This window comes from Azolla caroliniana, unplaced genomic scaffold, assembly GCF_043228905.1.
Source record: "Azolla caroliniana isolate FFs.n. ecotype wild unplaced genomic scaffold, voAzoCaro1.0.p SCAF_12, whole genome shotgun sequence".
Lineage (NCBI taxonomy): Eukaryota > Viridiplantae > Streptophyta > Polypodiopsida > Salviniales > Salviniaceae > Azolla > Azolla caroliniana.
In genome coordinates, this window is record NW_028230447.1 from 17,512,966 (window position 1) to 17,539,211 (window position 26,246).

Genomic DNA, 26,246 nt, shown 5'->3' on the forward strand with positions numbered 1-26,246 from the left:
ATGTACCTTGAATCTCACATATGAGGGGCAATACTCTTAAATGGAGTCTTCTTCGTAAATCAAGAATTGTCAATAACGATTTATGTTCTAAGCATGATTGAGACACTACAAATAAAACCTACACACTTCGTAACAAAATTTCAATGACCAAAATGTTTTCAAATACCATGAATAATGCTTACATTACCAAAATGCATTCAAATAGCAAGATGTGCACATTCCCAAGACACATTCAAATAGCAAGATATTTACATTACCAAAATGCATTCAAATAGAGAGATATTTCTACAAGTGACAATATTTGAATTATACCTTAGTTTGACATTTTTATTTGAACAAGATCCTAAGTTTCCACAAGCATCAAATAGGTGAAGTAGTACTACAGACTTCCATATGCACAGCCTCTGTTCCCTTTCTGTTTCATTGCAACCACCAAATTAAAAGGTTGTCATGTGAAACCACTCAGGAACCATTACAAAGGAACATCAAAATAACAGTAGCCTTCACATATCTACAACCATAAGTAAATGAGAAATAGACAACAAAACCACGCTTACCCATATCATCATATGCTGAGATCTCAATATTTTTCAGGCCTTTTTGGGAATAGGGTCCTTCCCAAAACCCATGAGCAGGTGTGTGAGTAGCATGTTCCCTCTACGGATCTTTTCCACAGCCTGGCCAGCCAATGGAAGCTTCCCAGTTTCCCTATTCCATAGTGGCTTCTTGTCCCACCTGAGAGAATCACGACCAACGATATTGTTAGAAGGTTCCTCTCCCTCCCTCTCTCTCTCTCTATATATATTGCATGTGATGAATCAAGAGAAGAATGTACAATGCATATATGTCCAAGAATTGAAAGAACATGAACATGAATGACGATTAAAGAACATTGTCATCCGTAAGATGAAAGGGGAAAGTATTGAAACACCCGCATCCCTTGGAAAGGTCATTGAATATATATGGGGCACACCAAGTTGGAAAACATGGTGTTGTTTGTTCAGGAGAAAGACCTAGTATGTAAATGGTGGATGATACAAATAAGAATCATATTCGAAAATAGTTCGGTGTGCCTCAAAGGTACATATACTTTGTGAGTGAAATTGTACTATCTCATAACAAAGTACCCGTCATAAAGCATATGAAGAAAAATTGAGAAATAAGGTTAAGGATGTGCATAACATTAGAAAGATAGGCAAATAAGGACATGTCCTATGGGACTAATTTGTGTCTTCTACAACTATGCTTTTGGAATTGCAATGGACACTCACGGAATGTGCGATTTGGCATAGAGTAGTTCACCAATGACTTGGATATCATACTTCCTGTTGAGACACGGGAGTATGATACTCAAAAGGATTCAAGGTCTAAACAACTACAATGTGCACTCTTTGATGTAGGAGAAAATTCCAAGACAATGAAGAGGACAAGGAGGGATGGCATATTTGATTAAGAGGGAAATAGAAAAATATGTGTTGACCATAAAACAGGAACATGAATGCTACAAATGGCTCAAAATAGAAACACCAAATGATATACCCACTTTTGTGGTTGGATCCTACATTTGTCATCAAGATTCCAACTTTTATGCATGTTTGATTAAAGACCTTATGAAGGCATTAAGATTCCAACTTTTATGCAAAACCTTATGAGGGCATTGAAAGAATTTTGCATCCGTACTATGTCAGTAGCTTTGAAATAAAGATTATGCTGTGAAGAGCCAACAAAAAAGATAAACCCTGCATTATGTACAATGAGCCACTTAAAATTGTGGAAAACTTTAAATACCTTGGCCTTGAAGTAACTTCAAATCATAGATGGAATGAATGTGCTACCCACTGCTTAGGGCAGGAAAGAGAGCATATTATGCATTTGAGAACACATGTAATCATGGAGAGATCAAGTGTTGGGTCTAATAGTTGTCAACGGTTCAGTTTGGTTTGCAAGTGTAAAACTCAAACCGTCTAAAATTGAACCATTTAAAGTTTTGAAACTTAAACCGAACCGAATCGAACCATGAAACCATTTAAACCAAAACCGTTACAAAAAATCCAAACCGTTAACGGTTAAAATTGTGGTTTTGCAGTTCGGTTTCGGTTTGCAAGTAAGGTCAAAATTCAAAATTTCAATTTTCGATATTTTTTTTTTTCAATATTTCAAAAGTTTAAAGATTTTTCCTAATATGTTAGAATTAGGCTTAAAAATGAAAATGTTCAAAAACATATTTAAGAAAATAATCAAGTGGCAACCCTAAACCACCAAACCATTTTAACCACACAGAACTGTTAAAAAAAACTTGAACTTGAACCTGAACCTGAACTAAACCGAACCGAACCGTTTAAATTGTTAAGCCGAGATTTCACGGTTCAGTTCGTTTCAAATTGAACTATTGCCGATTACTAGTTGGGTCCTCAAGAAATGCCTTTTCGACACTTTGGTGACACTGGTGCTTCTCTATGGGGTGGAAGTATTGGGAAGTAGCATCCCTAAATCCACTTGGAAAGAGTTTGAAAATGTCCAAAAGCATTTTATTACAAAGTTTCTGCAAGTTAAGAAACAAACGCCATATACCCTCCTACTTGAGATGGGATCACTTCCCATTGAGGGTTGTCAAATACACGCTTAAGGTTCAAAAAAGTTCCTCACATAGAGTGCCTAGAATCGCAAGAGAAGCAAGCAAAAAGATCCAAAAGTCACATAAAAGCAAAATTCTATGTTCCAGTTGGATGCAAGATATGGAAAAATGTTTGAAGATGGGATGTAACACACTTGCCTCATGATGGATCACTATATTCCTTTGTAAATGAGGCATTTCTACAATGTCAATGTATCATGACATGGAAATGTGGAGGCTCACGTTTCACAAATTATACTACATCTATTGCACCTTACAAAACCATTTTTTTCACTGAATGGGGAAATCGCACACATCAATACATGTTAGAGTCCATCTTGTTGTCTACCATCCAAACCATTGCTTCCATGCAACTTAGCTCACATGCATTGCGATCTGAGATGGGGCATTGGGGAACAAGTGATAAGAGTAGTCGACTATGAACACTTCACCCAAAACAAGTTTCACAATCTGAGTAACACACTTCAATACAATGCTCTACCTTTTATCACATTCAACTATTGTTTCCATACCTCTTCAACCAAACTCAATCCTTGCATGAAAATGATGATGCACGAGTTTTGGATGAAAACGAACCATGTATTGAAGAAAAGGGTAAATATAAGGAATGAGGATGAACCTTCGATTGAAACCTGCACCCATGGCAAACAACCAAGGTACATAAAAGAGAATCACAAGGACATGTGGGGGCGATTTCTTAAAGAAATCCTATTGGGCTACCAAATGTATCTTCTATTGGTCAATTTCAAGGGAAATCTAACGCAAGGAATCAAATGTTCACTCTAACCCAAGGTATAACTCGTTAAAACTCAATTTTGACAAGAATGTTAAAGACACTATGTCATTGGTGAAGCAACCTTGGAAACTAAATCATGCACGAGGTACTAGATAATCAGTATTAGAAATGCTTTTGCGGTGTTCGGTGGTTATTTTGGGGATATTGCCATACATACTTGGGCAATGGAATGTGTTTTAAGCACCAAGAGACCTCCAAGTGAGTTATGAAGGTAAATACATGGAATGTAAGTCGAGTTTAAGGTCCTTCAAAGTTACATGATATTCGGAGAAATATTTTCAGCATCTAATGGGATTTATAATGTGTCATGGGGCAGAAGGAACATGCTAAGTGAGGAGTCTTCTTTTGAGAATAAAGGATATTGTGTTTGTTATGATGGAGTCAATGATGGACATCATTCTGGCATAGTCCTTATTGTGATTGATAGGCTACACCTTGTGGTGATTCAATGTGATGTTCATGGATGATTCACAGTGGTCAAGATCAGCTATGAGATAGTGGGCATGCATGCAACAAATGATGTTGTCATTCATAGTGAGCTTTGGCGATGTTTTAATCACGTTCTTTGTTCTTGGATAACTAGGGTTTTTTGCTAGGTGATTTGAATGTGTTCTAATGGGGTTCAATCTACTTCAAGAGAGGTTTTAGATAAAGAGAGGTTCGACCATCAAACCATTAAAATTAGTCTTTGCAATTGGTTCATAAGGTTATGCAATAATAGAACCAATCTTTTATTGGTGACTACCAATAATTGGTTTCACCTTCCTCAGGTAGTTTTATGGATGAGGTTGAGGACTAAATGTAGATAGCAATACATAGACAATTCCCCGAGTTGAGGTATAAACATTGTGGAAAAACACTTCAAAGACCATTACCACCATTCCAAACTTAGGTCCATCTATCAATTATGGTATAGATGCCTGACCGCTCTAAACACATGTGTTCAATAATCATTGCTTGTATGCATAGCTATATTTTTCCAATCTTTCACATGGCAGAAACTTGGTTCCCATATATTTGCACCATGCAAGAGAGTGGGTGTGACCAATGTATTCAACCATAGTTTGGTATATCCAAGCACATTGTCTCTGAAGTGTCCCAAAGCTACATAGCAGATAGAGAGTTCGGGTGATAGTTCCTTTTTGAAGGAGAAATGAGGTCCTATGAAATGAGGTCATATGACTTTTGTGTATTCTAGCCACATACATTATCTATGTAAAGGTGATTGCTTAGGTTGTTAATTTGTTGTAAACTAAGTAAGTATCATCAGAAAGACAGAAACATACATCTTGTGGAAGCAGAAGCAAGTTTCAAAAGATGATTCCCCACACTTCAAGGAATACTAGATTTTAGACCAATATTGAAGAGGGTAGAGTATGTAAGAAACTGATTGATTGTTAATCTATACAACTACCACAAGCTATGAGTCTGTTTGTCGGGTCTAGTTTGTCCTCCAAATTGATGAGATATCTAATTACGTATGATGGCATTATCTTCTCAATCTGTAAGTAGGAAAATACCTCATTTCTTTGTTTGCCTCTTACATGACACAATATTCAGTTGTAATCTCATGATGGATCCCATATGGTCTCTTAAAGATGTTAGTGCATCTTCATATTAATATAGAGAATGCACATACAAGTAGACTTTACATGTTCAACCCATCAAATACAAGTAGACTCTATGAGTAAAATGCATGAAAAACAGTAATTAAGAATAAATTAATATAATTATCCAGCTACAAAATACCAGACCAGCATGTAAATGAGAATCATTTTCATTGAAAGGTTATAATCACTCACCGATCTTCATGACGTATAACTTTTCCATCTTTAACCTGTTCATGTTTGCCACAATAAATTCTCTCTCTCTCAAAGATGTAATCTCTCTCTTTCTCTCTCTAATTTATGGGGTCACCACAAAATCAATGACGGTTCTCATGACACCCCTTGTCTCTATCTAGATGCATCCATCGTTATGGGGCTATATAGTCCCGAGTGTTAAAGGCCAATGCAAATGACAGAAATGATGCCTTGCCAGCTTACAAATCTGTAATTCGTCCACTGAGAACCTCCTAGAAGTTTCCAATAACGAAAGCTTCCATACCAGTAGCTTTTTTAATCGATGGATGTATCTCTCAACCTCATATTGAGCATAAAATACAAAGGCATTCCGTATCTGTCAATTATGCCATAACCCTCAATACCTTAGATACTGAAAGAATATCTCAAAATGTGGAAAGGCATTCTTGACTAAACACGACCGAACACCCATTGAGTCTGAGATTTTGACACTCCACTCATAGAAGCTACGCTATAGACATAAATTTCCAGATAGCCTTTGCCACTGAACAACTGATAAATCGAGACTATGTTCCTTTGAAACTGTGAAAACAAACACATCCCAGAAGCAATACTTCATCTTTGCAAAGCAAATCCTAGAGGTACTCCAGCCACCATGACCCTCCAAATAAATACCTTAGCTTTGAAAGGAAGATGAGATTGCCATCCCATTTACACCACATGGTGGTGGTCCCTCAAACATAGCCTTAAGGAAAGAGAATCTTCAAGCCACCATATGTTCATATAAATTTAAAAGTGCCACTCCATGTCTTTTCGAGTACAAATATGATTCCGTACCACCCCAGTAAGGCATGATCTTTCTTTCCTCTTCCATGATGTGAAACCCCATAGAGGTTGCTAACTTCTCAATAGTCTTTGTAGACCAAGGCAGCAACGGTAAATGATATAATATCATAAAAATCATGATTGACTGCACAACTTTTAGTCTAACATGAAACGGCCAAGGTTGTGATTTCCAATACATAAATTTGTCTACAATTTGTAGTGGATATCCAACCTAGGATTTCGAATTAGGAACATCCCAATCAATAGGATAACCTAAATGTCGACAACTCATACCATGTTGTACTACCACCCCTATCCAACCAAGATCATCTAAATTTCTTTTTATACATGAGATGGGAACTGATTTATGCATGTTAACTTCAATATTGAAGCAGTAGCGAACGATTCCCACACTTGCATAGCCTTCGTAATGTTCTCTCACAAGGCTCCCAAAAACATAAAGTGATCATATACTAATCCTTGTACAATGTGCGATTTCCCCGATGGTGAGGAAAGTCTTACCAACTCTTTATCTTTAGCCATATTCTCTCTCTCTTGTCTCTCTCCTCTCAATTTGTAATAGATCTATTATGTATTATGACAAGAAGGCAACTGGATGCAAATAGCTTCACAAGCTAAAACACAAACAGAAATGGTACTATTGATATGTAACATGAAAGGCTAATAGCCAAAGGATATGCTCAACATAGTAATGATTACAAGAAATTTTTTGCTGAACTAATATATCATAAAGGCAACAAAGTAGATAATTTATTTCAATTTCCATTATATTTTTCTTAAGAGTATGGTACTCAATCTTCATCACTAAAATAAAAACGATTGTAAAGTCTGACCTGCAGGTTTATAAGTGATATCATATCGATTTGTCTGCCTAAAATCTTGTAATGTTGGATATTATCGATATTTATCTAGCACATTAAAAAAACCCAAAGAAATTACTATGAGGTTGAAATAGTATAATGGCATGTATTTGCCAAAACATGGTCTAAAGTTGTGGGCTTAGTTGTCATCTTACAACTTACCTCTCCATTCCCAGGTGATGTCTCCACCTCATGTATTGTATACTCTCCCATCCTGCCTTCACTAAAAACCTGAATCCAGAGTTGTATAGCAAAAGAAACATTTTGGCAAACTCTTCATTTCATAAATAATGTTTCCTTTCCTCATAAGAACCATTAAGAAATAACAACACATCTTAAGGTTTAGCTCTTACCAAAACTTACACGTACTTTTATATGATCAAAATATTACGGATTTAGAAAAGATCTGTCCCTATTTGTGTGTGCATTTTTATAAGCCGACTTCTCAAGGCAAGTCAAATATTGCATATGGATACATTACGTCCCATGAATTCTTTGGGCTATTTGATTGTGTGTAAGGAACAACCAGATTTACTATAGTCAACCTAATTCAAATTTATATCCTACTTCCAATTTTCTTCGAGGTTACTTTGACATTCTACTTCTGTTTTCCAATAAGTTAAAGACACAACTACCTTATTGAAGGGCGAAAACTAACATTGGGTTACGAAATTGAGCACTGAGAATATGAAAAAATTGTAAAGTATCTATATGTACATGTACATGTGCATATACAAATACACATATATCATGTGTATGTATACATACATTACATATGTAGGCACGCATATATAGACATGTAGTTATGTATATATACATATACATACATACATACATACATACATACATACATACATACATACATACATATATGGATACATATAAACCTCTATTGTATACAAATCTCTATGGAGTTGCAGAAGTTGTGATATATACCCACTGAAGTGGATGAACCCCATGGAATCATCATCCTATTTCTATCCATTAGGCTGACCATTATAATCCCTCCTCACGCACATCTTAAGTGTGTGAGGAGGGATTAGATGGGTCAGCCTAATGGATAGAAATAGGATTAGAGGGAGTGATAACTTAGGTGCCATACTTAAGACACCACCTAGAAGGTTGAGCTCATATGTGTATGATTTATTCACCCATAGAATTAGAGACTTTGTGCTTCAATGTATGAATACCCCTTCTTAGGATGGAGACACATATCAAGAACACATGTATACTCTGGTTCCATACATCAAAACTGGCCTCTTTATGGATGATAAAAATTCTAAAGTCCAATTCTAATCTAAGGCAAGAAGTGGTCCCAAGATTTAATGTTCTAAAATACCAAATTCCATCATAGGGAAAAACTCTTCCTTCTATAATTTAACTCTATTCATATTGATTGCTCAAAGAGACTGATATTTCCAAATTATGACCAAACAATGATCTAAAGCAGTGAAAAAGGGTTCACATAAAAAGAAGTTTTTATTTTAAATAAAGTAAAGAGCTTGAATTCTCCAGCCTGTAGTTAAAATCTTCAAAATGTAAATAGCACCAAAATTTTAAAATCGAAACCCAAATTATATGTGCGACTTAACCTTGGGAATGGAATAGAAAGCTGACTTGATTTGCTTGATTCTGAATATATGGGCAAGAGAGAAGGGGGGGCATTAGCCATATTTAATATAGCCTTAAGAAAGAAATTCAAGTAAAATAGTCGAGCAATACCCATGAGCACACATCAAAGGATCTTCAAAGGTTGCATCTGGGGCATAGATTTCATAATCTGTTGCTGAGGACCTACAATTGTACCTGTTACAATGCAAATAGATTAGCAGTGAAGATTGTACAAGATCATTGAGGAATGCCTGGAGGCAGATAATGAGATCTCTCTCTATTCTCTAAGCTATTCAGCTATGCACACAAGGTCGTGGAGTTCAAACCATTAACTTGACACATCTTTGTTAAATCTTATATCAATTCTCCTAAACGACATGTCACATCGGTGTATTGAACTAAGGATCTCACTTTCTCCAAGCAGTTGACACGGTAATTTCAAATATGACCTCTTGTCTCTCTCTCTCTCCCTCTAACCCTAAAGTTTTTCGAAAGATGAATAGGATTTTTATATCAGTGGGTTCATACATGTTGAGGAGGTGGGGCAGAATGGTTGCGGAGAGGCGTCCCCCAGCTTGTTGATTTTCGGATAGACCATTATACTCCTCTGATGTCGCAGCAAGCTTCTCTTTAATGTCATCTGTGCCTGTATGTATGTATGTATGATTCGATTCGATTCGATTCGATAGGATTATATTTATTTTTGAAGATGAAACAAAATTGATTAGACACAACAGAGTAATGAGGAGAGGGGGATGAGAAGACCTACGGGCAGTGTCTTCGGGATGCGCCATACTGTCGATGGAGATGGCGATGGCGATGGTGATAGCGATGGAGATGGCGATGGAGGTGGAGATGGCGATGCAGAATCGATTTCTGAACATGGGCACAATGTGGCGGCGTGGCATGCCTCTCCACTGCACATACACATACATATAAATAAATACATATACATACATACACATATATACATACACATATATACACACATTACATACATACATACACACACACATACATACATACATACATACATACATACATACATACATACATACATACACACACACACATACATACATACATACATACATACATACACATACATACACACACACACACACACACACATACATACATACACCGACGTGTCTAACTACTACCAAATATTTAAGAGGGCAAGTGAAGGAATCGCGGGCGCGGACGGTGCAGGTCGCACCGTTGATGGCGCGTGCGATCTCCACCGTCCAATCTGGATAATAATAAAAAGCGCACGCTCACGTTTTCACTTTATGGGAGCCCAACTTACAAGAAGGAGGAGCCTGACTCTGTGAGAAGAGAAATTTGAAATTTTATTTTTGTTTTGAGCGAGGGCGGGGAAACGGAGAAACCCTAACAGTCGGTTTAGGGTTTAGTACGCATCTAGACAGTCGAAATCCCTCTGAGAACAAAGAAAATAAGGAGACTTCGAAGAAGGAGGAGGAGGAGGAGGAGGAGGAGGAGGAGGAGGAGACTTCAACTATTCTCGAACCATCCAAACCAAAACTTCCTCTTGATTCGACCTCCATCTCCAACACTTACTGTGACAAAGAAAAGGTAACTACTTCTTCCTCTTCCTTTCTTCTTCTTCTAAGCAATTATAATGATGGGAAGATGTCACCATCGTCATCATCCATTATATTGTTTAATCAATAATGATGAAAAGGTACATTATTCCTCCTCTTCTTCTTCTACAACCATTTTGTAATCATAATGATGGAAAGTTACAACTTTTCTTAACCTAATATCATCCTTAGAAATAACTTTGTTTCCATTAATGTATTCATTCTTTCATTGTTATATTCTTGAATGAAGTTTTTTCGCCATTATTTAAAATTGTCTCGTGTTCAATCTTATGTTGGTTTGCTACCACCTACCATCCACCTACATCCTTTGATTTCTCAGTTGAGGTCACCTTACTTTAGTGTACATAGCCAAGTTCAAGATAGAACCTTTACCTCTCCATGCCTTCATTCCATTATGAGCATGAGGCAAAAGGTTCTTTACTGAAACATTTATGTTGTCTCAGTTATTAGGTTTGTGGTAACTAATCCAATCCTTGTATCCCTGCCTTGCCTTATTGGAACATTGCTCTACCTTCCTACTGTCTTTCTATAAATGATTCTCGATGTTTCTACTTGTCAAAGATTTATGCTTGTACTAGATATAAGCCTGAAATAAATACAAAGAAGACTAACTTTAAAGACCAAAACAATCAGATAGCAAGTAATTTTTAAGTCAGATCCAGACCTCAATCTCAAGTACTATCATTAATCTAGAAAACAGTAAGTGTAATGACTCATTGAATGGATTTTCATAAAGATACAAATTATCTTACAAAATTTGCAGGGTGACCCTTTTTTCAAAATTCAAGTGAGCTATATAACTGTAAATCATTCGTTTTGCATATGACACTAAAAATAATAACACAATGAATTTATGTACTAAAGTTAATCTATCTTGTAGTGTAGATGGGTCGATATTCTCTATTGAAGTCTTTTTATGGAAGTTCACCAAGACTGATGTTAATATTTTTTGTAAGTTTTTTCCTTTCTAGGAAGCATCTCAGGATCACCTCAATAGGTGAGTTCCAAATGGAAACCTATGATTGTGAGAATTTGGGGTTTATGTGTAAAGGAATAGAGGTGCATTTGTAAGCCAGGACGAGAGTTTTCTTGTTGTATATAAATCACAGGCATAAAAGACAACGATCAGAACGATTATGGATGTTTGTTTGCATTCTCTTTAGAGAAAGATACATATATATTACTGTAAAAGGTATACATCAAACCACTAGATGCAAAGTGTGTCAAGGCCTTGTCTCTATGACCTGTGTATAGAGTTGTGTATAAAACAGTTGTCTATATAAGAGAAGTTTGAGATGTGCCTGTGAAGCATCCTATAGATTGGAATTCACCCTATTAAATATATAAGGTTTAGGGCTTACCAAAAAATTTATTTCACTAATAGAGCTCATAATGTTCATCAAAGTATTACGAAGAGAACATTAAAAACGAGGGTGCAAGAGATGACTACCAGGAGTATATTGCCATTGGGAGATGTAATACTAGATGCTTCTAATGCTAAGGAAGCTCTTGAATTTCCTACCATAGCTATCAAAATATGCTTCTAGTGCTGAGAGTGAGGACATCGGGATTGTCTTTGTTGGTCCTAGGACAATCACGAAAACATGGGATAACACAACAAAAAATAAGTTCACTAGGTATGTCGTTATGGTGGGGGCATGAAATCAAAAGTTAACTTTATGTATTTTTATACTTGCTAATGTGGCCTAATAAACAGGTTTCAGGTGGCTTGCCGAAGAATAGATCTAGCGGTCTTTTTGACTGAGGTAGAACTATGTTCGTTGTGCATTGCAAGGGAGATGGCATCCACGTCGACAATGACCCTCTTCCACTTATGGATGGAGTACTCACTACCCCTTGAGATCAACAAGCGATTTCATATTGTTGATCCATTATGGGTACAACTAGTAGAGCAACGTCATAAGGTAGAAAACATACTCACTAGGGTCCCTGAACGGGAATATGTCTTCATTCCAATATTGCACTCAGGGCATTGGGTGCTTTGGGTGAAGATGCGGCAGACTACTACTTGTTTCGAAGCCAAGAAGGTGAGGAGCCCAATTGTTTTTTGTGATCCACTAAATAATCATCCAACTGCCGACATGAAGACATTGGGTGTTTTGGTTGTACGACATATCTCTAGCTCCACGCACGACCATTGCATTATCAGTGATGAACGGTTCCATGTATTGTGGGTATTATGTGATGCAAACGATTCAGATGTTGGTTGAGGAGTTTATTCAAGGATTAGAGTCTAGTTATTTTGTAAGTATCCCTCAAGATTGAATATGAACATTTGTTTTTGTAAGGGGTTAGGGTTGATGGCATCTTGTGGTGCAGGGTAAGGAGCAATGGTTTTGATTCGAAGATGTGGAGCTCCTTCGAAAAATCATGGCAAAATGGGCACAAAGGACTCTAGGCTTAGGGTTATTTTAATCATTCGGAGTTGTATTTTGTAAAATCAAATATATGATCTCGATGTACTACCTAATGTGGTTGCTAGCCTTTTTTGTATATTTTGGAACAAAGGTTGCCACCAATATTGTATTTTGGAATCAAGGCGGCTTGCCTTTTTTGTATATTTTGGAACCAAGGTTGCCACCAATGTTGTATTTTGGAATCAAGGCGGCTTTCTTTTTTTGTATATTTTGGAACCAAGGTTGCCAGCAATGTTGTATTTTGGAATCAAGGCAACGCGCCTTCTTTGTATATTATTGGCCATATCAATATAGTTAATTTTGTAATCTCAAATCAACATTTGAATGTCATTTTGGTTGTATATGACTCAATGTGAATTTATTTCATTCTCGATTCATACCTATATAAATTGCGTATGCAATGCTTTAGTAAAAGCCAGCTTCTTGGTTGGGGTTCTTCAAAGAGTTGAAATAATCCTCTATTAGTGTTGCATACGCCCTAGTAAGTCAATAATGAAGAAGATAGGCTTTGTGAACACTACACTAAGGTACACAAAGTAATCTAAAATAATGTTATACGGGGAGTTCAAGATTATGTTCGAAATCCTCACAAATTTTCAACATTCCAAATTTTCCAGTGAGGAGCCCGGCTCATATAAAAAGAGGGAGCCCTACTGATTAATGAGGATCTTGGCTCATATCAAAGGAGGGAGCCTTACTGATTAATGAGGAGCCTAGCTCATATTAAAGGAGGGAGCCTTACTAATTAATGAGGAGCCCGACTCATATCAAAGGAGGGAGCCCGACTGATTAATGAGGAGCCCGACTCATATCAAAGGAGGGAGCCCGTCTAATTAATGAGGAGCCCGAATCATATCAAAGGAGGGAGCCCGACTGATTAATATGCAGGTGCCCAACTACGTGAAATGATGGCATTGCAATGATCATACTAACGATCACACTAAATTGATTCACTACTAGTCACTCACTCATTCACTAAGAGCTGAAATCATTCACTTCATTCACAGACTATTAATCACTCGCTCTGATTTCATTCACCGTAGAGATTAATCAAACCACAGATTCAATCATTCATGAATAGCTGGCATTCTCGATCATTCACTAAGAGTTGAAATCATTCACGAAGTGCTGAAATCATTGCAGAAATTGAAATCATCCACTTCATTCATATGCATTATCGATTATGTTCAAATTCATTTGAACTTCAATCATTGGCATTCATTTGAGTTCATTCACTTTATTCATTGGCATAATTACTCACTTCTTTATCAACGAATGTGCCAACTGATGCAATGCATTACTGAACCCGCATTCAATGTGATGTGTGAGGAGTTAAAGGTGGAATATGCAGACAAGTCCGATGTTTGGCAATATATAGAAGGAGGATGGCGTGGTTTGACATGTGTGTGGAGGAAACTCTGGCCCAAGTTTGGTAGAATGTTCAACCACGAACATGTTGACACTACCAATATTGTGGAAAGACATTGGCAATTTATCAAATATACTACCTTGAGAGGGAGAATAAACCAATCAATTACCAACCTTGTGCATGTCTTAATCGGGGACAGTGAAACTGGCACTTGCACCAGAGGAACGGTCGTAGAGTGGTACAATCAACAACAAGAAATATGTGAGAGTGGTCAATTTGCACCTCGTGCAAATTGTAGGGATCAAAGGCACCGACTTAAAGAGGCCAAGAGAATATTGGAAAGGTATGTCAATGATACCTCCACAATGCATATTGTGGACGAGTCCCGATATTGGTTTAGAATCTTGGGCATGATGACTCCCACTCTATGGTATAATGCCTCACTCCAATGCTCATATTGTGATTGCCAAGACCTTGCGAGTAAATGTAAGCATTTACTTGGTATCCGAATGATTATTGTGCGGCATATGCCACATTTATGTGGCTCATTGCCTTTTATAGATCACGGGACCCAAATGCGAATGGACAATAATACATAAATAGAAGTGGAGACAGAGGTAGAACGAGTCGGGGAGACAAACCCCACAACATCATAGTTGAATCATTGAAGTCCATAATACAAATGGTCGAGGAAGCACTTCAATGTCTCAAGCAAGGGTTAGGAACCTTTGACTGTGCAACTATTTTAGAATGTATACAAAAATTTGGAAGATATGACTAAGAAGGTGTATCGTGTTGGCGCACCAAGATCAACCAATGAAGAAGATGGTAGATCAATAAGTGATAACCAACAAACTGGTGCCAAAAGAAGCGCAACAATAGATATCTCACAAGAACTTATTGGCAGCTCCCCAAACACTTCCAAATCCCACACCGGAAAACTACAAAGAGGTGCAAGTCGGGCTAGGAGGTGATTGCCAATATGTGACCATGAAAAGGTTCGGTGTTTGCGTTGCGATGGCTTGACCTTGACTTCAAGAGACTCGATTGTTACATGTAAAAATTGTGGTTGCATTATGCCATCATCTGGACATGAGCTATAATTGTTATATGTAATGTTTGTATTCATATTTTATTTTAGGGTTCCAAGTCTTGGATTATTCCCATTATCAATATTTGACATTATAATATTTTATGTAAGACTTTTTATTTGAATCTTTAAGTTGATTTGTTATTTGAAGCTTGGAGATATAAGTTTGTGTGATTTTTTGAGTTTTAAATTTTAATGTTTAAAGAGCAATTGGAAGTTTAGGTTTTTTGGAGTAATTTAATGTATCATTTTCATGGCAAATATATGTTGTAAACTTACAATTTTTTGGAGTTTTCTATGTTTGTTTCTCAGTCGGGCTCCTAGTGATGGAGGTTGTCAGGCAGCGGGGCTCCTTGTGACAGAGTCGGGCTCCTGGTGAATGAGGTTGTTTGACAGCGGGGCTCCTTGTGATAGAGTCGGGCTCTCGGTGACAGAGGCTGTTAGACAACGGGGCTCCTTGTGACAGAGTCAGGCTCCTAGTGACAAAGGCTGTCAGAGAGTCGGCTTCCTTTTGTCAGAGTCAGGCTCCTCGTGATAGTCGTTGTCAGCTTTTTATCCAAATTGGACGATGGAGATCTCACGCGCCATCAACGGTGCGACCTGCACCGTCCGCGCCCACGATTCCCTCACTTTCCCTCTTAAATATTTGGTAGTAGTTAGTCACGAGCATACATGCCTACATACATACATACGTATGTACGTACATACATGCATATGCTTGTGTCTAACTACATACAAATATTAAAGAGGGCAAGTGAGGGAATCGTGGGCACAGACGGTGCAGGTCGCGCAACTGATGGCGCTTGCGATCTCCACTATCCAATGTGGATAAAAACGCTGATAGCCTCTGTCACCAAGAGCCCAACTGACTCAGGAAGGAGCCCGACTTAGAAACAAACATAAAAAACTCCAAAAAATTGTAAGTGTACAACAAATATTTGCCAGGAAAATGATGCATAAAAATTACTCAAAAAAACCTCAACTTCCAATTGCACAAAACTTAAAACTTAAAACTCAAAATTCACACAAACTTATATCTCCAAGCTTCAAATAACAAATCAATTTAAAGTTTCCAATAACAAGTCTTACATAAAAGATTAAAACATCAAATGTTGACAATGGGACTAATCCAAGCCAAAAACCCTAAAATGAAATATGAATACACGCGTTACATATTAAGATTATGGCTCATGTCAGGATGATGGCATAATGCAACCACAATTTCTACAACATGTAACAATCGAGTCCCTTGAAATCAAGTTCAAGCCATCACAAACTAAACATCAAACCATCTCATGGTCACATATTGGCAATTGCCTCCTAGCTCAACTTGCACCTCTTGGTAGTTTTCTGGTGTGGGATTTGGAAGTGTTTGGGGAGCTACCAATAAGTTCTTGGGAGATGTCTATTGTTGCACTTCTTTTGGCACCGATTTGTTGGTTGCGACTTATTGATCTGTCATCTTCTTCGGTGGTTGATTTTGGTGCACCAACGCGATACACCTTCTCAGTAATATCTGTCATGAACATCAACTCGAATGTGAACCTTAGGCCCTTGTATATATATATTTCTCCTAGACAAACTTTAGACTTCAAACCTTTGTATAAAGGGTGGTATGTAAGACTCTATATGTAAGACTTGGCATGCAAGAATTAGTATGCTTGATATTATAGTATGTAAGACTTGGCATGAGCATGCCTATCATGCATCACTACATGTATAATAAAGGGTTGATCTCCCTTGTTAACATCAAGGAGATCAACACCAGTCATGGAATAGATATTTTTACTCATTATCATCAACTTCTTGATCTCCCTATCTCGTCAACTTCCCCATCTCTTTATCTCCAATTGTTCATCCCTGATAGATTGATCTCCTTCCTTCTTTCCTTCCTTCTTTCCATCTTTTCTTCTTCTTCAATATACTATCATGTCAGAATCATCTAGTAATCTTGAGCAAATTTTGGCGGTCGTGCAACAACTCCAACATCATAATGCAAACTTGCGAAACTCTGTTCAAGAACTTTAGACAGCCACAACGGTTATACCTCACCCGATTGTTGACCCTTATGCTATAGAACCCAATGTTAGCTTGCCAGAAAAATTCGATGGAACAAGGTCACGGCTAAGAGGTTTCATCAACCAAATCTGCCTTATTATTCGTCTGCAGCCTTGACGCTATTCTGATGATTTTTGACAAGTTGGGCTCATCGGCACGTTACTGACAGGACAAGCACAAGTTTGGTTTGCCCCTCTGGTGGAGACCTCTTCGCCTCTCTTGAATGACTTCCAAGCATTTCTTACCGAATTTGAGGCAACTTTTGGGGAGACTAACAAATGACGAGCCGCACTCAACTAGCGTATATGCGTTACAACAAGCAAATCGTGCAGCATCAATCTATGCATCCAAATTTCATCAGCTCGCATGCAATGTCGAGTGGGACGGACAAGCCCTCCTCGATCAATTCCGCCGAGGATTATGAGGTTTACTTAACTTTCTTGAGCCCACATCTTTGAATGAGGCTATTTCCCAAACTGTGCACTACGATAACCATGTCTTTGAGTTCTGGCAAGAGGAATGTCCTCACCGGATCCATCCACCTTGGCCAGCCACTACGCGAAGTCACCTACCATGGTTGACGACCCCGCCTCCCATGTCATCCTCCACTTCATCTTCAACTCCTACCACAAATTCTAGCTCGCCAATGGAGATCGATCGAATTCGCTACTGACCATTGACTAATGCGCAACGACAACATCGACGGGCCAACAATTTGTGTCTCTATTGTGGCGACCCTGACCATTTGATCCGCTCTTGCCCAAAAAAGGGACCCTGTCAAACACCACATCATGTGGATGGGGTTGACATTTTCTACCAACAGGAAAACTCCAATGTCCAATTGCAGTAGGGGTTGTGCATCTGGACCACAAGAGTCGACAATTATGTCAAGGGCCCAATCAACCGACTTCCTCGACAACAAGCTTCATGCTTCCGATCACTCTTCAGTTTGGCTCTACCACTCTAAAGACAAAAGCTTTATTGGATTCAAGGGCTACGTCGTGCTTTATTGACATCATGTTTGCACGGAAACACAACATTCCAAGCAACAAAATAATTGTCCCAATTCCAGTTGAAGTGATCGACAATCGAATGCTCTCTTCTGGTGCCATCACATATACAACAATTCCCTTGGGTCTCCACATAGGAGCCCACCAGGAAGAAATCACTTTTAACCTCATCGCATCACCTCGCCATCCTATCATCTTGGGGTTATCATGGCTCAAGACTCACAATCCAGTCGTGGATTGGCGATCTTGCTCCATCAACTTCACCTCAAATTTGCACTCACAAGGGTTTATGTCCACCCTTCTTCGAGCCAATGTTCCGCCATTTGTTTGGCCGCCTACTCCGGTGAGGACGGTTGCTCCCACTTATGTTTCAGGGACAACTCCCATTTCTACTCCGGTGAGAACCACATCAATGGTTGCACCGATTCCAGTTTCTGCTCCAGTGAGGACCACATCAATGGTCGCTCCCACTCATGTTTCTGATCCGGTGAGGACTAGGTTATCGGTCACTCCCATTTCCTCTTCAGCGAGAACCATGTTAACGGTTGCGCCAATAGAAACAACATTGATAGTTAGTTTTGTGTCGGCCTCGGAAACCATTCCAACTCTTGCTTAGGTAAGCGATACAGTGTTGATTGCATCCATTTCTAATTCTAAGGACATGGCGTTCATGTCCACTCCAGATACTACTCTATGTACTAGCTCTTTTCCATCAAAATACAATGATTTCTCTTATGTATTTGAGAAGAAAAATGTTGATCGCCTACTTGAACATTGCCCATACAATTGTCCAATTGACTTGAAAGATGGTGCTTGTCCTCTATTTGGCCCTATCTATGGTTTATCTGAACTTGAACTCAAGACCCTCAAAATATACATTGAAGAGAATCTCGCAAAGGGATTCATTCGCCACTCAAAATCTCCAGTTGGCTCTCCTATTCTATTTGTCAAAAATAAAGATGGAACGTTACGCCTATGTATCGACTATCGTTGGCTAAATTGAGTCACGGTTCGAAACCACTATCCACTACCTCTAATCCCCGAACTCCTCGACCGAATTTGGGCTGGGCGTATATTCTCCAAAATCGATCTCAGAGGCGCCTACAACTTGGTGCGTATCAAGTCTGGAGATGAGTGGAAAACGGCATTTCAAACCAAGTATGGGCATTTTGAATACATGATAATGCCATTTGGTCTCACAAATGCTACTGCTATTTTCCAACATATGATGAATGACATCTTCCGAGAATATCTAGACCAATTTGTGGTCATCTATCTCAACAACATACTTATCTTCTCACAGGACTACATAGAGCACACCAAGCACATTCGACTTATCTTGTCCAAACTTCGCGAACATGGACTTTATGTGAAACCCGAGAAGTGTGAGTTTGATCGAACCTCAGTTGAATTCCTCGGGTATGTCATTTCATCTGATGGTCTCACTATGGACGAGAAGAGAGTCGAAACAGTTCAAGAGTGGGAAGTTCCCACCAGGGTCAAGGATGTGCAATCATTTTTAGGTTTTTCCAACTTCTATCGTCGATTCATTCAAGGATTCTCTACATTGGCGCAACCACTTATAGCAGTCACTCGGAAGGATTCCCCTTTTTGCTAAACTCCTACAACCCAACTAGCATTCGAGACACTAAAGAAAGCTTTTACCTCGGCTCCGGTACTTCTACACCCAGATCTGACCAAACCATTTATGATCGAAACTTATGCCTCTGACTTCGTCATCGGTGCCATTCTCTCTCAATAAGATAACAATGGGATTCTTCATCTTGTTGACTTTTATTCTCGGAAGTTCATAGTTCCCGAGATCAACTACCCAATTTATGACAAAGAACTCTCTACCATTATTGCAACCTTTGAAGAATGGCGTCCTTACTTAGCAGGCGCCGAACACCGTGTCCAGGTGGTGATTGATCACAAGAACCTCATCTACTTCATCACTACTCGCATTTTGAACCGAAGGCAAGTGCGATGGGTGACCTTCCTGGCTGACTACGACTTTGAAATTGTTTTTCGTCCCAGTGCCCAACATGGTAAAGCTGATGCCCTATCTCGGCGTTCGGAATTCGAAATCCGACTAGGAGATGAGACCTACAATCCACAATCACATTGCCTCCTACAACCACATCAGATTCAACTCTTTGCAGCTTATATGGGTGCGGATGAATCATTACTCAACGCAATAGCCATAGATACTACCACCGAGAAATTTGCAAAAGAAATTAAGGAGAATCGAGTCAATAAATCAACCATAAAGGAGGTATGGAATAGTCAAGACCAATTTATGTTTCAAGATGGTTTTCTTTTCCGAAACAACTTAATGTATGTCCCAGATGGTCCTTGTCGTATCCGTATCATGAAGGAATGCCATGATGACGCCCTAGTTGGACATTTTGGCGTTGCAAAAACTTTGGAGTTAATCTCTAGAAGTTATTGGTGGCGGCAACCTTGGAAACTTGTTAAACAATTTGTGAAAACATGTGATACATGTGCTCGCGCCAAAGCAGTACATCATCGTCCCTATGGCCTACTCAACCTTTGCCAATTGCAAGTAGGCCATGGGCCTCCATCTTGACGGATTTTATCACCAACCTTCCCGACATTGAAGGATTCAATTCAGTATTGGTGGTGGTGGATAGATTTTATCACCAATCGGGCTTCTTGCTTTGGCTCGTCCTACCTCATCTTGAGGGACCGGATTCCCAACAATTGTAACTTTAGATCAAAACTATAATCTAGGTTCAGGGGGAGATAAGCCCAATTCTTTGTATACATAGGAAGAGTAGTGCTTTTACGGGGGAGTTTGTTGGCATAAAAGGATGTCTCATTCCACTTTATATCCAAAGTGTGGACACGTTCTCAAGTTAGGGCTTGAATATATAAGCCCAAACCTAACATTGTATAGAGTGTCTTAGAGAGAGAGAGAGAGAGTTTTCCTTTTTAAAGAAGAGAATAAACAGAGCCTCTATTAGAGCTTAATTGAATCTATCTTACCTTCTATCTTATTGCATATTCTATTTGTGTTGTTTGTGTTGAGAATCGGATCGTCAATCCACAATAGATATGCTAAAAGTACACAACTCGGAACAGAAAACAACAATATGAACAGAAAGTACAGTGCACACAGATTTACGTGGAAACCCTAAAACGGGAGAAAAAACACGGGAGAACACGACTTCACTATATAGTGGATGTACGTGAGAGAAGATTACAACACTCTCGACTGTGGAGTATATCAACCTCATAGGGCTCTTGGCATCTGCTGTTACGAACACAGTTATGGCACCACTCTCTCTCTCTTCTCTCTCTCTCTCTGATAACGGAGGCTAATCCCTTATTATGCTCCACTCACACTCTATGTTTTGCCCTAGATGTATTTATACTCATACATCATATGGGCTATTTACAAGTGTAGCCCCTACTACACATTGTTACTATTATTATTATTATAGTAATAATAATAATCGACAGTTAATCAGGCGACTCTCTACTGTCGACTCTCGATACTCGACCCGAACAATCAGCTCCTCCTTGTCTTCGACTATCGGCTCTTCTCGGCCCGAACAGTCGGCTCCTCCTTTTCTTCAACAGTCATCTCTTCTAGGCATGAATTGTCAGCTCCTCTCACTGAAGGGATATATTCCCAACAAACTCCCCCTTCACTATTGTGGGAGAGAATCGATCAGTCTTGTCTTTTGTCGACAGACTCCAAGTCTACGCATCAGCAGGTTCTTTGTCAGCTTGTCGGATCCATTTTCTTTGGTATGGATCTTTATGAGAGTAAACTCTCCTTCTTCGTCTTTTTCCCGCAACCAGTGATACCTCCTCTGTATATGCTTAGTCCAGGAGTGGTGTGCAACATTCTTGGCTAGATGTATCGTACTATAGCTATCGCAATGAAGCAAGAATTCCATTTGCTTCATTCCCAACTCGCTAAGTAAATTTCTCATCCAAATTAGCTCTTTTCTGGCCTCTATCGCTGCCATATACTCTGCCTCTGTGGTCGACAAAGCTACAAACTTTTGTAGCCTTGGCTGCCATGACACTGCTCCCCCTGCATAGGTCATCACATACCTTGACATGGATCGGCTTGAGTCTACATCCCCCAACATGTCTGAGTCGGTAAACCCTTAGAGTATAGGTTCTCCAATACCATATCTAAGGGATACCCCCGAGGTGCCTTTCAAATACCAAAGTATCCACTTAACAGCTACCTAGTGCTCTCGTCCTAGATTACTCATATATCGGCTTATTGCTCCCACATCAAATGCTATGTATGGTCTCGTGTAGACCATAACGTACATTAAACTTCCGACGACTAAGGCATATGGTACCTTCCTCATCTCAGCCTTCTCTTTCTCGTTCCTTGGGCATTGCTTTGCATTCAGCTTGCAATTTGTCAGTAACATCGAGTCGACTGGCTTTGTTCCAACATGTTGAACCTCTCTACGATCTTTGTCACATATTTCTATTGTGACAACCACAACGCTTTCTTAGTTCTGTCCCGAACTATGTGCATCCCCAAGATCTATTTAGGCGGTCCAAGATCTTTCATGGCAAATGATTTGCCTAGAGCTTTCTTCAAGCTTCCGATCTTCCTGATATCTTGACTGACTATCAACATGTCATCTACATATAATAAGAGAATCAAGAAGTCACATTCATCATACCTTTTGACAAAACACACAGTGATCTACCTGTGTTTTCTGGAAACCATGTTTCACCATGAAGGATTTGAACTTCTAGTACCACTGCCAGTGAGTTGGGGAGCTGGTTAACCGGATCTAGCAATAACCGGAAGCCTAGTAATAACTTAGATTACTAGGTAGTTATTGTCTCGTACTTAGTGTCAAATGCTCGTGTGAGCATTGAAGTACGTTGTACTTCTATCAGTCCCATGAGGACTTGTATAAATAGTGTTGTTAAGCACGATGTATGTACAAAGTGTTGATATAATTTTTGAATTTAGATTCTTGTTCTGCTCTCTCTGTCTCTCCTGAGTATTCTGTGTATTATTCTCTCTCTCTCTCTCTCTCTCTGCTACTACACAACCAAACTGTTGTCTTACGCTTCCGCACATACGTTTTCACATGGTATCAGAGCACGAGGGTTGAAGACCTCTGAAGCTGACATTTGCTTTCGCAAGACAAACCCTACAGGTTGTGAGAACAGAACAATAGATAGAGAAAAAAGAAATGGACAGAGGTATGGCGAGTTCACTTCCTACAGAGAAGCTCGACCGGAGCAACTACACATCCTGGTCATACAAAATGCACCAGTACCTATTGGGGCATGGGTATTGGAGTTTCGTGGAAGGAACAAATGAGGTAGCACCAGCGCCTACACACAAGCACTTCCTTGTATGGGAGCAAGGAGTGAGCCGAGTATTATACTGCCTCGCATCCTGTGTGCACGACCAGATGCTCGGCTACATCAGGGATGCAAAGACGTTGAAGGAGGCCTGGGAAAATCTGCGTAAGATTTTCGCCGCAAGTACCACAACCCGTAAGTTGCAGCTCCGGCAAGAGCTGAACAACATCCGACAAAGAGACATGTCGGTTACGAACTACACCACCAAAATAAAGGAGATTTGCGACGCGCTTGGGTCCATCAACGTGACGGTGGATGAAGACGAAATGGTACAAGAGCTGAACAACATCCAACAAAGAGATATGTCGGTTACGGACTACACCACCAAAATAAAGGAGATTTGCGACGCGCTTGGGTCCATCAACATGACGGTGGACGAAGACGAAATGGTACAAATCTGCCTTGGTGGTCTAGCGCAAAGGTACGGGCCAATCCGGACAGCGATTTGCACCCGGGAGAAACCACCAACCTTCTTCGACTTGCAATTGATGTTGATGGTCGAAGAAAACCACGCGAGTGGGTCCAAGACCACTCAATCGGACAACCAGATGTCGTACACGGAGGCGAATGGGCCCCGTCGGCATGGGGGACGAGGTGGGTCGGCACGCACTGGAGGCGATCGACAAGAGCAGGAAAGAAGGCACAGAGAACGTGCCGACATCAGTTCCAGGACTTCCACAAGCAGGGGGAGTCAAGGCTTTGTCGGAGGCCGGCAAGACAAATCCGCTACGGAATGTTGGTACTGTGGCAAAAAGGGCCACAGAGAAAGCGAGTGTTGGAAGAAGCGCGCCGATTCGTATAGATCTGGATCCGGCAAAACCGGTTGGGAGAACCGGCAATACTCGCACTACGCAGAAGGATCGGGAGGATCCAAAACCGGAAAAGCTGGTAAGGGGTCAGCCTTGGTGATGAAGCACGAGGCAAATTCGATGAAGAAGACCACTTCCAAATCGAAGGAATTATGGTGTGTTGTTTCCGGTGCGTCAAATCACATGATGAGCCACAAAGAGTGGTTCTCCTTCCTGGAGAAACTGGTGTCGTGAAGATTTTCGGCAATGGTATGAAAATCAAATAAAACTACAAAAAGATGGAGGTCTTCAAGAGCTTTCAAATGTGCTTTACCACATAAAAAACAGACATCTAAGTGACAAGTTATGTGGGAGTGAAGTATTAGAAGGAAAAAGAGAAAAATAAGACTGTGAGATATCCCACATAGACAGAAAATAAGGATCTCACCATATATAAGGTAGAGCAAAAGCTATTATCTTTGTGTATATGTGTGGAGCATAGAGAGATCAAGGTGACTTGAACTAAGCCATTGGGTGTGGCGTGGCTACTTGTAAAGGTTTTGCCCAACCAAAATCGGACTAGCAACGTAACCGGCATCTGGCAACGAAACCGGGACCGGGTGACTGAACGATAACCAACATTCGGCATCCGGCATCCGACAACCGGCGACCGAACGGTAACCGGCATCCGGCAACCGGCGATAGAACTGGAATCCGGCGACTAACGGTAACAGGCGACGACCGGCATCCGGATAGATATATAAATAAATAAATAAATAAATATATGTATACACAAGGAGTGCAAGTGTGGATTTGAACCTTGCACCTCCAAGATGAGAGTTAATAAACTTATCACTAAGCCAACACATTTTCTTGAAATAATATCTTTATCATAGTAACTTTACATGTAAATTCGCATACATGAGAGCTAAAATGAGTGACATGGTTATCATGCACCACATGTAATACATGAGCGCCAAATGGCAAACATGCATTTTATGCATGTCTTGAACCCTCAAATGCATGAGGGTATCTATAAAAGAGGGGATAAAAAAGATAAAAGGGGGATTCTTTGATAAAAGAAAGCTTTGTACTTTAAATCAAAACTAATATTAAGAAGAAAATTCGTTATCCTTTTGATGATATACCTTGTTCTTGAAATCTAAAGTGAAGAGTTCTTAATCTCTCTCTCAATCTAAAATCAAGCGTTCTATCTTATCTCAATCTCTCTCTCTTTCAATCTATCTTAATTCCTTTCTCGCTAAAGCTTGTGCAAACTTCGAGTCCTTCTGGTCCAGAACCCCTGCGGTTCCGCCTCACGATTCGCGCCTAGTGACAGATCTTCACGACACCGGAACAACCGTGGGTCGTCGAAACCGAAGACGACACTACTCACCCAATCGTGCATGTCGGAGAAGTCCCTTTGAGCCACGTCGAACATAGGGGGAAGCTGATGAACGTATTACACGTTCCGACTATCACGAAGAACCTGGTGTCAGTTGGTCAGATCGTTGACCAGGGGATGCAGGTGCGGTTTACGCACCTCGGGTGCTACATTGAGGATGAGGGCTAGATTATTGCGCAAGGGCGCAGAGATGGGAGGATGTTCATCCTTGACACCAATGACGTCGGCACCGCTTTATTCGCCAAAGGACAGAAGGTCGAATCAGACATCGACTTGTGGCACAAATGGATCGGCCACATCAATTACTGAAGGCTTCAAGACCTGTAGACGAAACAAGTTGTTTTCGGTTTGCCGAAGTTCAGTGGCCGGAAGGCCCAAATATGTGAAGCCTGCCAGCTAGGGAAGCAACACCGGCTTCCATTCCCCACCGAATGAAACCGTAGCCGTAACAAGCTCGACCTTATTCATTCGGATGTATGGGGACCAGCACAAAACGTGAGTCTTGGTGGGAGTTAATACTTCGTCTCC

General features: G+C 39.9%; 1 protein-coding gene across 1 annotated transcript; it reads right to left on the reverse strand.

Moving 5' to 3' along the window:
- Nucleotides 1-200: 200 nt before the first annotated feature.
- LOC147857298 (Nuclear transport factor 2 (NTF2) family protein) lies at nucleotides 201-9,482 on the reverse strand. The gene is made up of 9 exons (XM_087328577.1): nucleotides 9,320-9,482; nucleotides 9,079-9,196; nucleotides 8,662-8,745; nucleotides 8,532-8,571; nucleotides 7,102-7,170; nucleotides 6,913-6,987; nucleotides 5,234-5,268; nucleotides 558-735; nucleotides 201-415 (listed from the first exon to the last, which is right to left on the reverse strand). Exons 1-8 carry the CDS (start codon nucleotides 9,456-9,458, stop codon nucleotides 591-593), a joined length of 705 nt encoding a protein of 234 aa, XP_087184703.1. The 5' UTR covers nucleotides 9,459-9,482; the 3' UTR covers nucleotides 201-415; nucleotides 558-590.
- Nucleotides 9,483-26,246: the final 16,764 nt, after the last annotated feature.